General features: G+C 38.0%; 4 protein-coding genes across 4 annotated transcripts; 3 read left to right on the top strand and 1 right to left on the bottom strand.

Annotated features, from left to right (window-relative positions):
- The first annotated feature begins 82 nt into the window (after positions 1 to 82).
- Positions 83 to 6,383, top strand: LOC108110088 (DNA-directed RNA polymerase III subunit RPC1). Its single transcript, XM_017218981.1, has 7 exons — positions 83 to 217; positions 272 to 2,130; positions 2,190 to 2,335; positions 3,997 to 4,414; positions 4,471 to 4,906; positions 4,963 to 5,998; positions 6,064 to 6,383. Exons 1-7 carry the CDS (start codon positions 174 to 176, stop codon positions 6,277 to 6,279), a joined length of 4,155 nt encoding a protein of 1,384 aa, XP_017074470.1. The 5' UTR covers positions 83 to 173; the 3' UTR covers positions 6,280 to 6,383.
- Positions 2,394 to 3,379, bottom strand: LOC108110090 (brachyurin). The gene is made up of 2 exons (XM_017218982.2): positions 3,236 to 3,379; positions 2,394 to 3,170 (listed from the first exon to the last, which is right to left on the bottom strand). The coding sequence occupies exons 1-2, from the start codon at positions 3,323 to 3,325 to the stop codon at positions 2,442 to 2,444; spliced, it is 819 nt and encodes a 272-aa protein (XP_017074471.1). The 5' UTR covers positions 3,326 to 3,379; the 3' UTR covers positions 2,394 to 2,441.
- A 305-nt stretch (positions 6,384 to 6,688) lies between the features above and the next one.
- On the top strand, positions 6,689 to 9,988 carry LOC108110104 (regulator of Ty1 transposition protein 10). Its single transcript, XM_017218999.2, has 3 exons — positions 6,689 to 6,781; positions 6,850 to 7,575; positions 7,637 to 9,988. The coding sequence occupies exons 1-3, from the start codon at positions 6,724 to 6,726 to the stop codon at positions 9,823 to 9,825; spliced, it is 2,973 nt and encodes a 990-aa protein (XP_017074488.1). The 5' UTR covers positions 6,689 to 6,723; the 3' UTR covers positions 9,826 to 9,988.
- LOC108110103 (ATP-binding cassette sub-family A member 17) lies at positions 9,960 to 15,681 on the top strand. The gene is made up of 11 exons (XM_017218998.2): positions 9,960 to 10,232; positions 10,299 to 10,875; positions 10,928 to 11,071; positions 11,125 to 12,366; positions 12,421 to 13,202; positions 13,260 to 13,606; positions 13,666 to 14,004; positions 14,074 to 14,221; positions 14,282 to 14,479; positions 14,537 to 15,364; positions 15,429 to 15,681. Exons 1-11 carry the CDS (start codon positions 9,976 to 9,978, stop codon positions 15,613 to 15,615), a joined length of 5,049 nt encoding a protein of 1,682 aa, XP_017074487.1. The 5' UTR covers positions 9,960 to 9,975; the 3' UTR covers positions 15,616 to 15,681.
- The last annotated feature ends 242 nt before the right edge of the window (positions 15,682 to 15,923 follow it).

Here is a 15,923-nt window from a genome sequence, read left to right as displayed (position 1 = left end):
ATATAGACGCATAGAACCGATTAATAGCTTATCGATATCTTATCGATGTTCCAATCAGATGTTCAGTTGCGGTCCGGTCACACTAAATCAAACATAAAAATCGTGCCGGTTTATTATTATTTTTTAAACAAATATATTAAATAGTTTAACGTGCACAATTAGCAACTGGAATTATGCCGAAGGAACAGTTTCGCGCTTCTGCGCTTAACAAAAAGATGTATGTTGTCGCTTTATATAATATAAATTTTTAATTTAACCAAAATTCCGTTAGTTCCCATGTGCAGTTTGGAATTAGCGCTCCCGATGAAATTCAACAAGAGGCACAGGTGCGGATTATCTCCAAAAATCTGTACCAGGCCCAGAGGCAACCAGTTCCCTATGGAGTTTTGGATCGTCGGATGGGAATTAGCACCAAGGACGCCATGTGCGAAACTTGTGGACAGGGTCTAAACGAGTGCATCGGCCACTTTGGTTACTTAGATCTCGCTCTACCTGTTTTTCACATTGGACACTTTCGTTCTACCATCAATATCCTTCAAATGATTTGCAAGGCATGTTCTCGTGTTATGCTGAAGCCCGAGGACAGACAAGTGTACGAGAAGAAGCTGCTTAACCCTAACTTTTCGTATCTGGGTAAGAAAGCTCTACATGTGCAAATTTTGGCCAAGGCAAAGAAGGTTACAAAATGTCCACATTGTGATTCTCCAAATGGTGGAGTTAAAAAGGGACCGGGGCTTCTGAAAATTATTCATGATCCTTACAAGGGGCGTAAAGTGGACTCACTGTTTACTAATAATATGAACGAAATGCTTCGGTCTACGGAGTCAAATCGTGACCTTAACTCAGCGCTGGGTAACTATAGCACCGCCGAGGAGCTAACACCGCTCATGGTGCTCGATCTCTTCGAACAAATCCCTCAGGGAGATGTTGCACTACTAGGAATGTGCTCGCGCAATGCCCATCCAAAACATTTGATTGTTACCCGAGTCTTTGTGCCACCTGCATGCATTCGTCCCTCGGTTTTGTCCGAAGTAAAAGCTGGTACAACTGAGGATGATCTAACCATGAAACAAAGCGAAATCCTGCTCATTAATGATGTAATTCAGCGTCACATGGGCACTGGTGGGAAGATCGAGCTCATACACGAGGACTGGGACTTTCTGCAACTTCATGTCGCTTTATATTTCCACAGTGAAATCAGCGGAATACCCATTAATATGGCACCAAAGAAGACGACACGCGGAATAGTACAACGATTGAAGGGCAAGCAAGGCCGTTTTCGTTGTAATCTTTCTGGAAAACGTGTGGATTTCAGTGGACGTACCGTTATTTCACCAGATCCTAACTTAATGATCTATCAGGTTGGCGTTCCTGTGCGTGTGGCGAAGATTCTTACATATCCCGAGCGCGTTAATCCCGCCAATATGAGTCAAATGAGGGAACTGGTACGTAATGGGCCAAGTAAGCACCCGGGAGCCAATTATGTTCAGCAGCGCGGATCTAGCTTCAAGAAGTATCTTGCCTATGGTAATCGGGAAAAAGTGGCGCAGGAGTTAAAGTGCGGCGACATCGTTGAGCGTCATCTGCGCGACGAAGATATCGTATTATTTAACCGTCAGCCTTCACTTCACAAGATGTCTATTATGTGCCATCGCGCAAAAGTGCAGCCGCAAAGAACGTTCCGCTTTAATGAATGTGCCTGTACGCCTTACAATGCCGATTTTGATGGCGATGAAATGAATCTGCATTTGCCACAAACAGAAGAAGCAAGAGCCGAAGCCTTAATATTAATGGGCAACCAATCGAATTTGGTAACTCCGAAAAATGGTGAGATTTTAATTGCCGCCACGCAGGATTTCATAACCGGTGGCTATTTGCTCACACAAAAGGAGGTCTTCCTTACTAAAGAGGAGGCTATGCAGTTAGCCGCATGCTTTTTGGCCAATGAAGACTCCACCATGCACATAAAGCTACCACCACCAGCTCTTCTTAAACCGCGACGTCTGTGGACAGGCAAACAAATGTTTAGCTTGCTAATGCGACCAAATAACGATTCTCAAATTCTCCTTAATATGGTCAATAAAGGTCGGAATTACACGCGAAACATGGATCTGTGCAGCAATGACTCTTGTAAGTATTAATATGCCATAATACATTTAAAAAAAAGTAATAACATACTTCGTTGTCAGGGATTCATATACGCAATTCAGAACTGATGTGCGGTGTTATGGATAAGGCTGCCTTGGGTTCTGGTACAAAACAGTGCATATTTTACTTGATGCTGAGAGACTTTGGTGAACTTCATGCGACAAAGGCCATGTGGAGATTAGCAAGGGTTCGTATATACACTTACTATCTTACTTAACTATTATATTAGATAATTACCAACGTGATTTATGTCCCATTGTTTGAATTTATTTAAATTAAAATCAGTGCAGATTTTATATATTGTTGCTTGTAATTTGATCAATATAGCTTAGGAAGGAAGTTAGGCGAACATATCCAGAAGGATAGCTGGCGGTACATTGATCTTCAGCGACAAACGAATTAATGCCAATTTGTTGCCACTCTCCAATGCTGGTGTTGTAGATGATGAGTGGACCGCCAGAATCTCCGCTACAAATGGACATGTTACTTCCATCAAATCCTCTAGCACAAAGTGTCGACTCCATAACGACGTTACTCCCAAAAATAGACAGGCATCCGGAATTTGGAATTATTTCTACTTGGGCATACATTAATGTTTGCGAATAGTCCAGGTACTCATCGTCCAGTAATCCAAATCCTGCTATGATTGCCACAGTGCCCACAAATGTGTTCGATTGCTGGGACTCGGTTACCAATTGTATGGGTTGAACGCTAGATGAAAATGTCAGTGCTTCCGGAAGTTTTATCAACGAAACATCGTTATTCAAATTTTCGTTGTAGTTTGGATGGACAAAGATATTTGTAGACGTCATGTTTTGAGCGTCTTCATTGTTTAGCTGGATACTACCGAATATCAAAAAGATAGAGCTATGGCCATCGGTGCAATGTGCTGCCGTCAGTACCCATAATGAAGAAATTATGGATCCTCCACAAAGCAGATCATCCCATTCGTCTCGCTTTAAAATCACTTGCCAAGGAAACTGACCAAGTTTTGCCTGACTTCCAGATATTATCCGACCTTGCTGTTTAAATTAAACCAATAAAGTAAACCATTCCATATATTGGGACTAGCCAGTGTTCTACTTACAATATCGATTGGGTCGGAGGTTGCCAGTCCAATGACCGTAATCACAGCTAATAAAATTAGCATTAAGGACTTCGCGAAATTTAGCGCCATGTCTTTCGTGCTTGGTGCTCTGTCGGAAGTTAGCTTTTGTTTCACACGTCTCAATTCCTTGACTCACTCCAGCTATCTTTTATCTCTATATTTTGCACGAATTTTTTTTAACATTGTGCCTTTCTGATAAGATTAACTGCTAACTTAATTTAGTAAATTCGACGTAGGTCTTGCTCTCACAATAAGGAATGGTATCTTACTAATTCCATTGTTATTACACCTGACTTTAATTAGTTCCCAGAACATGAAGCGGTCTAAATGTGTTTTGTGATTATTGTTCCCAGGAACGTGAGCAGCTTTTTAAAAATATTTTGTGAGTATTATCACCAAAAAGTTAAGTCCTATTAAACTTTTAAGAAGTAGCCGTTTTAAGGGTATTCAAATTTCAGGTTACGAAAATTACATCGTCAACGTTGAATAGCATTCTCTCCTTCACCTTTAGGGTAGACACTAATTAATTATAAGTGCAAGGGTCTATAAAATTCGACGAACGTATTCGACAGATATTGATTACCCAAAGATTAAAGATAAAACGCACGCGTAATAAATTTAAGCCAATATAATATGAAATTTTTAATATATAGAAAATACTTTTAACCCAGAATAATCTAGGATAAAGTTGACTTTTTGACTTTGTTTTTTGCTAAGTCCAAAGTAAATCTTCTTTCCAGATCGCATCGTACTTTTTGCAGAATCGCGGTTTCTCGTTCGGCATCAGCGATGTCACTCCAAGCAAAAAACTTTTACAGCACAAGGAATTGCTACTGGAACATGGATACGCAAAATGTAATGAGTATATTGAAAAGCTTAAGGCGGGAACTCTGCAGTGTCAACCTGGTTGTACGCCAGAAGAGACACTGGAATCCGTAATGCTGCGGGAGCTGTCGGCTATTCGAGAACAGGCTGCCAAGACATGTTTCGCGGAGCTCCATCCCACTAATAGCGCATTGATAATGGCGCTCAGTGGATCAAAGGGTTCAAATATTAATATTTCCCAAATGATCGCTTGTGTTGGTCAGCAAGCTGTTAGTGGTAAACGAGTACCCAACGGATTTGAGAATCGAGCTCTACCTCACTTCAATAGACACTGTAAGTGGCTTTTTTCTGAGTTACATTTAAGCTAATTATACTTTTGTTTACTTTAGCTGCAATTCCTGCGGCCAGAGGTTTTGTCCAGAACAGTTTCTATTCCGGGCTAACCCCGACTGAGTTCTTCTTTCACACAATGGCTGGTCGTGAAGGTTTGGTCGATACAGCCGTAAAGACAGCGGAGACCGGATATCTGCAGCGACGATTGGTTAAGTGCCTTGAGGATTTGGTTGTTCATTACGACGGTACAGTTCGTAATGCTGTCAACGAAATGGTGGACACCATATACGGTGGTGATGGTCTAGATCCTGTATCCATGGAGACTCGGAATAAACCTGTTGATCTGGTCCATCAATATGACAATCTGCGTGCTCAACATCCACGTGGCACGGATCGTCCACTTTTGGCAGAAGAAATTCCACAAGTCCTCGAAACGCTGTTAGGCTCTTCAGAATTTATAGAATCCCGGGAAGATTTCAAAATAGATGTTAGGTGAGTGTTTCCACAAGAATTTAAATAGTATTTTCCTAATATATTTTATATTGCAGAAAACACATTGTCACTGTATCCAATCGCATTGGGGAATTGCAGAAACGCTATGCTAAACATGAAAACCTATGCCATCAGATTGAATGCATCACCGCCGAGCAGCTATTGAAATTTGTACGTCGAATTAATAATCGATATAATCGAGCTATAAGCGAGCCTGGCACAGCAGTTGGTGCCATTGCTGCGCAGAGTATTGGAGAGCCAGGAACCCAGATGACCCTTAAGACGTTCCATTTTGCTGGTGTTGCTTCGATGAACATTACTCAAGGTGTACCACGTATAGTTGAGATTATAAATGCAACGAAAACCATATCGACGCCAATCATAAGTGCTGAGCTGCTGGACAGCCATAGTATGGAATTCGCCAGGCAAGTTAAGGCGCGCATTGAGAAAACCACTTTAGGAGAGTTATCTTCCTATGTTGAGGTTGTATGCGGACCTTATAGCTGCTACCTGGCCATTGGAATAGATATGGCAAGAATTAAACTTCTTGGCCTACATATAAACTTAGATACAATTGTTTTTAGTATATTGAAGTCGCGTATGCGAGTTAAGCCGGCTCAAGTGGATGTTGTTCCGAAGCACTCGCGAATTATTGTTCGAGTGGAAGCCACAAGAACTTCAACTAAAAATGCAGAATTAGCACGACTAGCACTTGGTCTGCAGAACGTCGTTGTGGCGGGTCTGCCAAATATTAATCGTGCTGTCATTGCTGTTGATGATGCCAGACAGCCTCCCACATATAAACTATGCATTGAGGGCTATGGACTTCGTGATGTGATTGCTACATTCGGTGTAGTCGGTAATCGTACTCGCAGTAACAATATTTGTGAAATATATCAGACACTGGGAATAGAGGCAGCGCGGACCATCATTATGAGTGAAATAACGGAGGTGATGGAAGGACATGGTATGAGTGTCGATTCGCGTCATATCATGCTCCTTGCCAGCCAAATGACGGCACGTGGTGAAGTATTGGGTATCACTCGACACGGTTTGGCTAAAATGCGTGAGAGCGTCTTTAACTTGGCATCGGTAAGAAAACATATTTGGTTTTCTTCTTTGATGTATAATAATTTGTCATGTTTTTATCATTTTAGTTTGAAAAGACAGCAGACCACTTGTTTGATGCAGCATACTACGGCCAGACAGATGCCATTAATGGAGTTTCAGAACGCATAATTCTAGGAATGCCGGCAGGAATTGGTACAGGTATCTTTAAGTTGCTACAACATCATGAGGACAAGCAGGTTCACCCTATTGAAGAAACTATATTTAGTTCCCTGAATCTAGAGTGTGTGGTGCCCGAGTCTTAAATTTACATATTATTATAAATATTATAAAATATTGACTAGTTTTTAAATTAAATAATATTTTTTGTATAATAAAATGTTGTGAATCATATTAGGTAGGACATAAATGGCTGGTGTTATATTATTAAAAAAAAGACGATAAGTATTTTGTTGGTAACACAGAGAACCTCATAAAAATATGTTCAGTTCCTAGCGTTTAACATAAACTATTCGACAATTTGGATTTAATAATATGTGTATCTGACATTCTGACAAAGTATGCATTTTTTTCTGCACAACATTATTTCTAACTCTTTAGTAAATCATTGGATATTCATTTTAAAAACCCCGCCTATTTCACTTTCCACCGTTTCACGTCATTTTATTCTCATTGAAAAGCTGTCAAGACATGGTCACACTGCACCCAATTGTGTTTACCAAAACAACGTGTTGTTATTAAATTAAGTTATGGTTTTGATATCTGATGCTTTTGGCTTGGATGTTTCCAATAATGGCATATTGGTTGGTACGTATAATATTTGATAGTACTTGATATACAAAATAGATAAAAATGCCGATCTTTAACATATATAGGCCATGGAGATCAAGCGGTGTTATACAGCTCAACAACAAAAGCTGAACTGCCGGTTTGCCTGCGTGAAGGAAACGTCCGAGGGTTTGCGTGGAGTTCTTTAGGTCAATCCAAAAGATTATTATTGCTGTTTAGCGAAAATGAGTACTCGCTAATTAAGTGCACCTCCAGTTCTGAGAAAGATCAGTTTCAACTCCTTTACGAGGGTGAGACTAAAGACTGGATTAATACTGCCGAGTTCCTGGATGAAAATGCAACAGATGCTAGGAAACGATTTGTTCTGCACACATCGCATAGTGCCCTTTTATATTTGGAATACGATCTAACGAGTGCAAGCTGCAAAGTTCTGGAATTAGGACGGTGTACCGACAGTTCCATTCTTTATTACACTAAATTGCACGGCAATTGCTATGATCAACTGGCCATAATAAGCGGAAATGCCTTTGGAGAACTATTGGTTTGGCAAACAATGTTGCCCATAGAATCTGATACAAAAACGAATATGAAAACATATCCGTTACTATTGCGTCTACAAGCACACAATGGAGTCATACATTCCATTGATTTTAACTTGGAATCACAATTATTGGTAACAACATCAGATGATCGTTCGGTAAAGTTTTGGAACATACAAAAATCTGGAGACTGGACCACCGCCGAAATTAAACCAATATTTAGTTGCTACGGACACACTTCACGTGTTATGTGTGTTTCAATTTTTAAAAGTGGTAAGATTCCCTTTGAAAGGAATTGTCTTGTCTTTCTATAATAACTTTATTTATATTGCAGATGGCAAAATACTTGTGGCCAGCGGAGGTGAAGATTCGTATGTCTGCATTTGGAGTACTTCTGGTGAATTGTTATTAAAACGTCGTCAACATTTTGGAGCGCCTATATGGAGACTGGGTTTCAGTAAGGATGCGAATACCCTTTATAGTACCAGCTCTACTGGTAATGTATTCGGTCAAAATCTTAAAGAAGCCCTTGATCGATCCAGAAATATCCCTACTATATTAAATAGCTTAGGCGATGACAATGAGTTTGTCCGAAATCTAAAGTTTGTAAATGATGAGATAATTGTCGGTTTAAGTAGCTCAAACCTATTGTATTATACCCAAATATTGCCAGATTCTTCACATACAAACATTTGGCTTCCAGTTAAAGAGTTTCCCTCTTATAAACGTACAGTTTTAGAGGTCTTTGATAACATAATTGTCACCTGTGGTCATAGGCGAATAACACTGCACAGATATAATCCACTTACAAATAATTTCGAGCAACTTTTTGATGGCACCAGAATGAAGGGCACCATACGCTCATTTCATTTCTTAAGTAAAGATTATTATCTTGTCTCTGATAATTTGGGTTACTGCTTATTGCTGAAGAGCCACCAGCTTTCTATAGATTCTCATATTGCACTGTTCAATAACCGTGAACCGTGGATAACAGCGGCATTGCTAATTTCCGAAAAGTATCTTTTGTTGGGCAATCGTGAGGGCCATGTCATGCTCTACTATCGTAGTAGTAATGAAAACCCCTTTGAATTAAAAGATACAATCAAACATTTACACGGCAAAATGGGTTCTAATTTCTTTAAGTTGATAAATCTTAATAATAATTATGCGCAAGTTATGAGCGGTGGTCATGAGGATTTCCTTAAATATCTTCTTGTGAATTTATCGGACTATAATCTATATATTAGTCAACGAGTGAGTGTTCCCTTAGCTTGGGTTGAAGCATCTCCTTCAGAGGACTTGATTTTAGGTTTTAATGACAATCACATTGTCGCCTGGTCCCGACAATATGATATCCTTTTGCAATTCGCTTGTGGCGGAGGCAATCGGTGCTGGGATTACCGTCTGGGTGATAATTCACTATGTTTAGCCTATGTCAAGCAAAAGCAAGTGTTTTTCTTTCGGAATTCACTCTACAGTGGAGTTGCTAATCAAATTAAAGACATAAAACCAAATACTTGGCATACACGCAATTGCAATATAATTCGTATTCTTGAACACAAGAATCAATCGTATCCTTTTATTCTCTCCGCTGGTGAGGATAATATTATAAAAGTCACAAAAGTACTCAAAGATTCATTATCTCAATGTGCAGAAATGCACTCTCATATCTCGACTGTTCGTAGTTTACAGGTGCATTTATATAAATCGGACAAAGAATCGAGTACTTGGCTTGTTTTTTCAGTCGGAGGAAGATCCCAGCTCTGTATTAATCAACTGAATATAGATATCTCGAATAATTGCAACGTAACCGAATTGGCCAGCCATTCTTTGCATAATGCAGCGTCATCTAAGACTAGTACTATAAAAGTCCGACTTATGGCCATCGATATTGCCCAGCATTCTAATGGGAGCTATTTTTCAATATATGTTGCCGGTGGTGATGGAAACATAAGCCATTATATCTGGAATTCAGAAAATCCCTCCCATCTCGACTTAAAGTTCTTTGTAGATATAAAAAGATGCCCACTTAGCATACATTGGATTGGAAACAAAGAAATTTTATTAGTTTCAACAACAAATGGTGAAGTCTACGGCTTTGATCAGACACTGCAACATATCCGTGTTCAGCTAAAGCTCCATGTGACGGGCATAAATACCATAGATATATATGTTCATAAAAATCTGTTGCATATATTATCCGGAGGGGATGATGAAAATATCAAATATACAGTACTTAATTTAGATAATAATAATGTAGAATATAAAACTGAATTCCTGGGTCTTCACAATGCCCAAGTTAATGCTTTAGCAATACACTGTCCCACCAAAATTATTGAGGGATCTGAAATGTTTGCCTATACTTGCAGTATAGACAGACAGATATATAAAATAGACCTTGGAACGCATAAATATAGTCGAGTTGGATATACTTGCATAGCAGATGTTAAGGGAATGCTTATTGATGATCACCAGCGAATGTATTTTTATGGATGTGGTTTACAAATTTTAAATAGACAATAAGTTTAAGTAAATATTAAGATTATTGGGACCTCATTGTGTATATTTGTTGAATAGTGTTTAACGAAACCAGAACTGCCTTAACTGTCATTCTTAATGTGAAAACTTGAAAAGTTTCTGCCTACGTTGCGTTCTAAAAAAAATAAATAAAAAATGTCTTGCATAATCTTATTTTGGATGTTGGTTTGGAAGAATTTTCTAAAACAAAAAAACAATAAGCTAGTGTTCTTTCTAGCAATTACTTTGCCAGTAATATCCTCATTACTGCTGTTATATATTTGTTCTGCGAAAGATCGAACTTTGAAGGACTACAAAAAAAATGTGGAAGGGAAAGTTTTAGAATTAAATTGGATTTCGCTTATTGATAAAATAAACGCAAGACGACAGAAAATTGTGAGCAAACAGGACAAGTAAGTAATTTAAACATAAACAATATTTTTTTATTATTTATAACATTTTATTAATATTTCTTTTAGTTTTACATATAATGTATTCATACCGCAAATAAGCGTGGCATTTGCTCCCAATTCGAATGCTGCACTGCGAAATCTGATGGATGATGCCTTGGGGAAACTTTCCATCGGCAAAGATAAGATTGTCGAGTTTCAAAATTGCAATGATTTGCGGACACACGCTTCCTCTGAACATTATTTGGCAAGTGTGTGCTTCCGCCAAGTGGATGAGTCAAAAAGAGGTTTGCCATCGGTATTGCAGTTTGTGATAATTATGCCATCAGAACTTCGTGCTTATGAGAAATCTTGGATCGGTGATTGTTGGAAGGAAACCGATTTATTTGTCGATCATGATAGCTCCGAAAATACCGAAATGGACGAGGATAGCAATACGGATTATATAAAAGAGGGTTTTGTGGCTCTTCAGTATCATATCAGTGTTCAATACCTGCTGTCGGCTACCAATTTGGAAAATTTCCCAAATATCGTTATGCGTCGATTTAATGAAAACTTTAATTTTCTACTTTCCAATGGCGTAGATATATCAGCCATATTACTGATTCAACTGGGTTTTATGTTTCCCGTGACTTTGCTAGTTAAGGTTTGTTATTTTAATTGAAGTATACAATTTGTATAATTTTTAATCTTTCCAGCTTATTGTGGAGGAAAGGGAATTGGGACAACGTTACATGTTGAAGGCTAATGATGTAAGCGTAACATTGCAGACTTCGGCCTGGTTTTTCAACGTCTTGTGTAATTTCCTGGTCACCTCAACTCTTATTACTTGCTTGCTAAAGGTATACTTTGTATGGCATATGTAATTCAATATAATAACTTATTTATTTTATAGATTGCATGGAATGGAACGTCATCAGCTTTGGATAAATGCCCCTGGCTTGTTTTGTTCTTATTCCTGTGCTCATATGGACTATCAGTGACAAGTTTTGTAATTTTTCTGGCATCTTGCTTTCGGAACTCAAAGGTAGCTATTGTTATGGTACCAATTATATGGGTTCTACTGTCCCTGCCATTTTTGTCCGATAATGATCTAATATCCGATGTATTTTATGGCATAGCCACCGTAATCCTTTGCAATGTAGCACTAAGTCGGGGTTTAAAGAAAATGATGTATATCGAGGATTATCCACTTAAAGTGTCAACTGGAAAGTATTTAATGTACAAAATTATGGACTATGATTTTGGTCTAATTGTACCCATTGCCTGTTTCTATGCACAAGTATTACTTTTCATTATATTCACCTTAGCCTTGGAAAATCATGCATTCGTTTGGCTTGCAGGTGTTCTAAAGAAAAAGTCTAAAAGATCAACAGGTATTCCGCTAGCTCATAATGAGCTGTCATTGGCTAGAGAACAAGGAATTAGTTCTGAAGATCATATAACTAATATACCGATAGAGTTTCGTAACGTATGGAAAAAGTTTTCCAAAAAGTTTGTGGTCCAAGACTTTAACTTAAGTGTATACTCCGGAGAAATCGTAGCACTTTTGGGTCATAACTCGTCTGGTAAAAACACAATTGTAAAGATGGCATACGGACTGATAAAGCCATCCATTGGAGATATATACCTATCTGGTTTCAATATAGTTAGCCATAAACGACAAGCCTTTAAAAATTCTGGGATTTCTGTGTCATGTGAACCACTATTTTCGGAATATATAGTCTTCGATCATTTGCTATTTTTCTGTCGATTGCGTGGTCTTAAAAAAACTGAAGCCAAAGAAGAAGTCAGATCTTATCTACGCTATTTGAAAATAGAAAAGATAGAGAAGACCCAAGTGAAGAATCTAACGATTGGACAGAAACGTGTCTTGCAAGTGCTGTGTGCATTCGTTGGAAAAACGAAGATTATAATTCTCGACAAGCCTTTCGACAATATCGATGAGGCCAAGGCACGATTGTTATTTAACTTTGTACAGGAGCAAAAGAAAAATAGATCTATTTTGTTCACCACCAATAGTCCAAAAGTAGCCAGTGGCCTTGCCGATCGTATTGCCATAATTTCAAAAGGCAATCTATTATCATATGCAACTGAGAAAAGGTTTTGCCATACCTTAAATGATGCCTATCGTTTGGTGAGTTTTATAAAGTAAATATTCAGAATATTTAATAATTTTGTACTTTTACAGACTCTATATGGCAACGAAAATTGCGATTTCCAGGAGGTGCAAATCTTTTTGTCAAATTTCATAGCTGACATTAAGATGGACTCAAGCTTGGGTGATTCTGCAGTTTATCTTATAAAGTATCAAAACCAAAATGAATTGATTGATTTACTTGAGAACTTGACAACATATAAAGAGGACTTGAATGTGGATACTTTTCAACTTCAAGAATGCAGCCTCGATGACATTCTATACAACTTGTTAACTCGTGAGCAATCCAGCTTGGAATTTGGTGACCCAGTATCACAGATACCTCCCATACACAAAGAACCTAAGGAGAGATATAAGATACTAATCTTGCATTTTTATCAAGTTCTTCGCCAGCGTATGATGACTGACATTCGAAAGAGATTCTTACCACTTCTAAAACTTCTTTTGCCCACCTTTGTGGTCATCTGGACACTGTGTATGCCATATTTTTGGGACAATGGCAGAGAACCATACTCTATTGAATTTCCCATTTCTGATCATGACAATGGCATTTTTCTAATGCAAAAAGATTTGTCGGATAAAGACCTATTGGAAGCAAGCAAGGAATATGTTAAAATTGGAGCTACAGAAGTAAATCCGAATATTGGTCTTACGAAATACATCCAAAATTATAAATATGAGAATAACTTGTTAACAGATGTGGACTTTCTGGGCGCAGTTGTTTTTAAAGACGGCAATATCGAAGTTCTCTTCAACAACAAATGGCCACACACAGCACCGGATAGCTTGGCCTTGGTCATGAACTCCTTGGCAATGTAAGTTCAAGCTCTTTTAGATCTTTATACCTATATATTTGTGAATTTTTGTTTTAGTGGCTTGTTGGGTTCTGATGCTGGTATAAAGGTGGAATTTGAACCTTTGCTCTTCTCCTCAGTCCATTCTTTACAATTGAATCTGAGCATCGATGGCATTGACTTGATATTGGCCAGTTGCCTGACCTTTAGCTTCTGTTTTATCTGGAGTATTCCCATTCTATATATGACCCTTAATCAAAACGGTCGCTATAACTATATTGAACTGATTGCTGGTATGCGAATGAGCATTATGATTTTGGCCTTTGTAGTATACGATATAGTGTTTGTCTTCTGCGCCCTTTTACCGGTTAACTTGGCTGTGATATTCCTTCAGTGGGATGTACTAATGGACACTGATATTTTCAGTAAGCTCGCCAAATATTTATATAGTTAGTTCTCTTTTTATTTATCTATTATTTAAAAGTGTTTGTTGCCCATGTCCTGGCGGTTGTTGCAATTTGTGTACTTAGCAGTAATATCCTAATATCCATCTGCATATCGGACATTCATAATGCTTACCTCAAGGTGATCACTTTCTACTCATTCGGCATTGCAGCCTACATTGCAGTGAATGAATTACATCCCCTTGCCGATCCGAATACGATATTCTTTCTTTTCCTCGACTTTCATCCGTATTATGCCTTATTGCATAATCTAATGCGAATAGCCAGTATATCGGAGATGTTGTGGCTCTGCAGTGATTTGCAAATTTATGAGACCAGTGTCTATGCGGAGCAGTGCCAGAGAATTCCCAATTGTTGTGGTAAATTATGTCGTATATGTCTTATTAGGAAATGTATATTTCCAATTTATACCTATTATGTATCTACAGATATCAATGCCCAAAGGTTCTTTTACTTTCGGTACTTATGTTGCGTTTATCTTTTAACAATCGTAGTATGGATTTCAATTTTCATCTGCCTGAAATCGCATTTGGTAAGGCAGAGGCCACGTCAAGTGAAATATTTCTGGGACAGTGAGTAAGTTGTGGTTATCTTGGCTTTTTATAGAATATTAAAATAATCGTTAATCGGCATCAGTCCAGATAATCAATATGATCAGAATATTTTACATATAGCACAGCCCAATGAGCTTGAAAATACGTGGATATATGAGAAGTCAAGGGTTAGCACGTTAGAACGAAATTATATAGAGAGCAAAGTTTTGCATGTAAAGCACGTGAGTGTTTTCTTTGGCTTAAGGCCGGTTTTGAAGCATATTGATTTTATGATCAATCGGTAAATTAATATAATAGTTTATACATAAACACAAAAGTTTCTGCAATATACCTTCAGCTATCAAGTTTTAAGCGTTTTTGGAGCAAATGGATCTGGAAAAACGGTTCTGATGAAGACCATTCTAGGAGTTTACAATCCCAGTTTGGGAAAGATAATAAGTTCGAATAAGGTCCCCTTCAAATCGGAGAACTTGGAAGTCTGCAATTTAATTGGTTATAGTGGTCAAGATGTTCGATTTTCACAATCGTTAACGATATTGGAGACCTTTTATCTGCTATTACGTATACGGATGTCGAATACAAAAAAATTAAAGGAAGATGCTAATTATTTGTGTAAACTATTTGGTTTATATAGCTATCGATTTCAGTTGCTTTCAACCTGCAGTCGAGGAATATTGAAGAGACTAAGCGTTGGCATAGCTCTGATGAGTGATGCTGATCTGATCCTTTTGGATGACCCCTTTACCCATCTGGACATAATCTCCCAGCGCAATATACTTCGTTTAATCCATGATGTGCGCAGTCATGGACAATCGGTGATCTACACTTGCACCGACACCGAGTTCTCAGCCTCGGCACTGCGAATGGTCGCTCTAAGCCCGCCGCGAATCGGAGCAATTGGAGAGCGGCAAGAAATCCAGCAGAACTATTACACATCTTATTATGTTGTCGAAACTAGAATCTATATGCCTGAATTATCTAGTGCCATTGATTTGGATTCTTCATCGACGGAAGATAAGGATCAGGAAAGTGGTTTGAAATTAGAAGAACTATTTATATTCAGGCAGCATGAGTACTCTAAGGTACGCAATAATAATATGGACAGATGGAAATATCTAAAACTATGTGGTCTCATTGAGAAAATATTTCCCCATGCTATTATCAAGTGAGTAATTTTACCAAATAACTAATAAGTTTGTATTATTAATTTAACTTTTTGCTTAATTTAGAACTGTAAGCTTTCCCAAGGTCTGTTTTTGGCTGTCCAGTCATATGTATTCCATGGCGCAAATTGTTAAGACTCTTCATCTGAACAAGAAAAATTTTTATTCATATTCCATTTCTCAGCCATCAGTAAGTTCCCTTTTCCTTTACATCAGGCCACCAAAAACCACTAAGGAGTCATTTCTTTATTGAACGTTTCTTAAATTATTATTAAATTAATTTGTAACGCAATAAATGTATTAATACAATTTTGTTAAATGAATGATTCGTTTTTCCCAAAGGTATTTTAAAAGATTTGAAATAAATTTTAGATTTGAATGCAGATGTAATGAGAATACAAAAACAATCTCAACGAGATATAGTTTTACACATTCTGAACATTGTTGCCTTAGTTATGGGAAAAAACTGTCGCTAAGTGTTTGGCAATCAAGTAACGAGTCCTACGCGGTATTACATTCCTCATTTGGACCATTTATGGCTGTGCTATGGTCAAAAAACTG

Source organism: Drosophila eugracilis, unplaced genomic scaffold (genome assembly GCF_018153835.1).
Source record: "Drosophila eugracilis isolate 14026-0451.02 unplaced genomic scaffold, ASM1815383v1 contig_1858, whole genome shotgun sequence".
NCBI classification, from domain to species: Eukaryota; Metazoa; Arthropoda; class Insecta; order Diptera; family Drosophilidae; genus Drosophila; species Drosophila eugracilis.
The sequence above is the reverse complement of the archived record's forward strand: the minus strand, read 5'-3'. Positions and strand labels throughout refer to the sequence as shown.

Coding starts and splice junctions, on each gene's coding strand:
- LOC108110104 (XM_017218999.2), top strand. CDS start 6,724: ATGGTTTTGATATCTGATGCTTTTGGCTTGGATGTTTCCAATAATGGC. Junction 6,782..6,849: donor CAATAATGGCATATTGGTTG/GTACGTATAATA, acceptor TAACATATATAG/GCCATGGAGATCAAGCGGTG. Junction 7,576..7,636: donor TGTTTCAATTTTTAAAAGTG/GTAAGATTCCCT, acceptor TTTATATTGCAG/ATGGCAAAATACTTGTGGCC.
- LOC108110090 (XM_017218982.2), bottom strand. CDS start 3,325: ATGGCGCTAAATTTCGCGAAGTCCTTAATGCTAATTTTATTAGCTGTG. Junction 3,171..3,235: donor CCTCCGACCCAATCGATATT/GTAAGTAGAACA, acceptor TAATTTAAACAG/CAAGGTCGGATAATATCTGG.
- LOC108110103 (XM_017218998.2), top strand. CDS start 9,976: ATGTCTTGCATAATCTTATTTTGGATGTTGGTTTGGAAGAATTTTCTA. Junction 11,072..11,124: donor TTATTACTTGCTTGCTAAAG/GTATACTTTGTA, acceptor TTTATTTTATAG/ATTGCATGGAATGGAACGTC. Junction 12,367..12,420: donor TAAATGATGCCTATCGTTTG/GTGAGTTTTATA, acceptor GTACTTTTACAG/ACTCTATATGGCAACGAAAA.
- LOC108110088 (XM_017218981.1), top strand. CDS start 174: ATGCCGAAGGAACAGTTTCGCGCTTCTGCGCTTAACAAAAAGAT. Junction 4,907..4,962: donor GATTTCAAAATAGATGTTAG/GTGAGTGTTTCC, acceptor TTTATATTGCAG/AAAACACATTGTCACTGTAT. Junction 5,999..6,063: donor GCGTCTTTAACTTGGCATCG/GTAAGAAAACAT, acceptor TTATCATTTTAG/TTTGAAAAGACAGCAGACCA.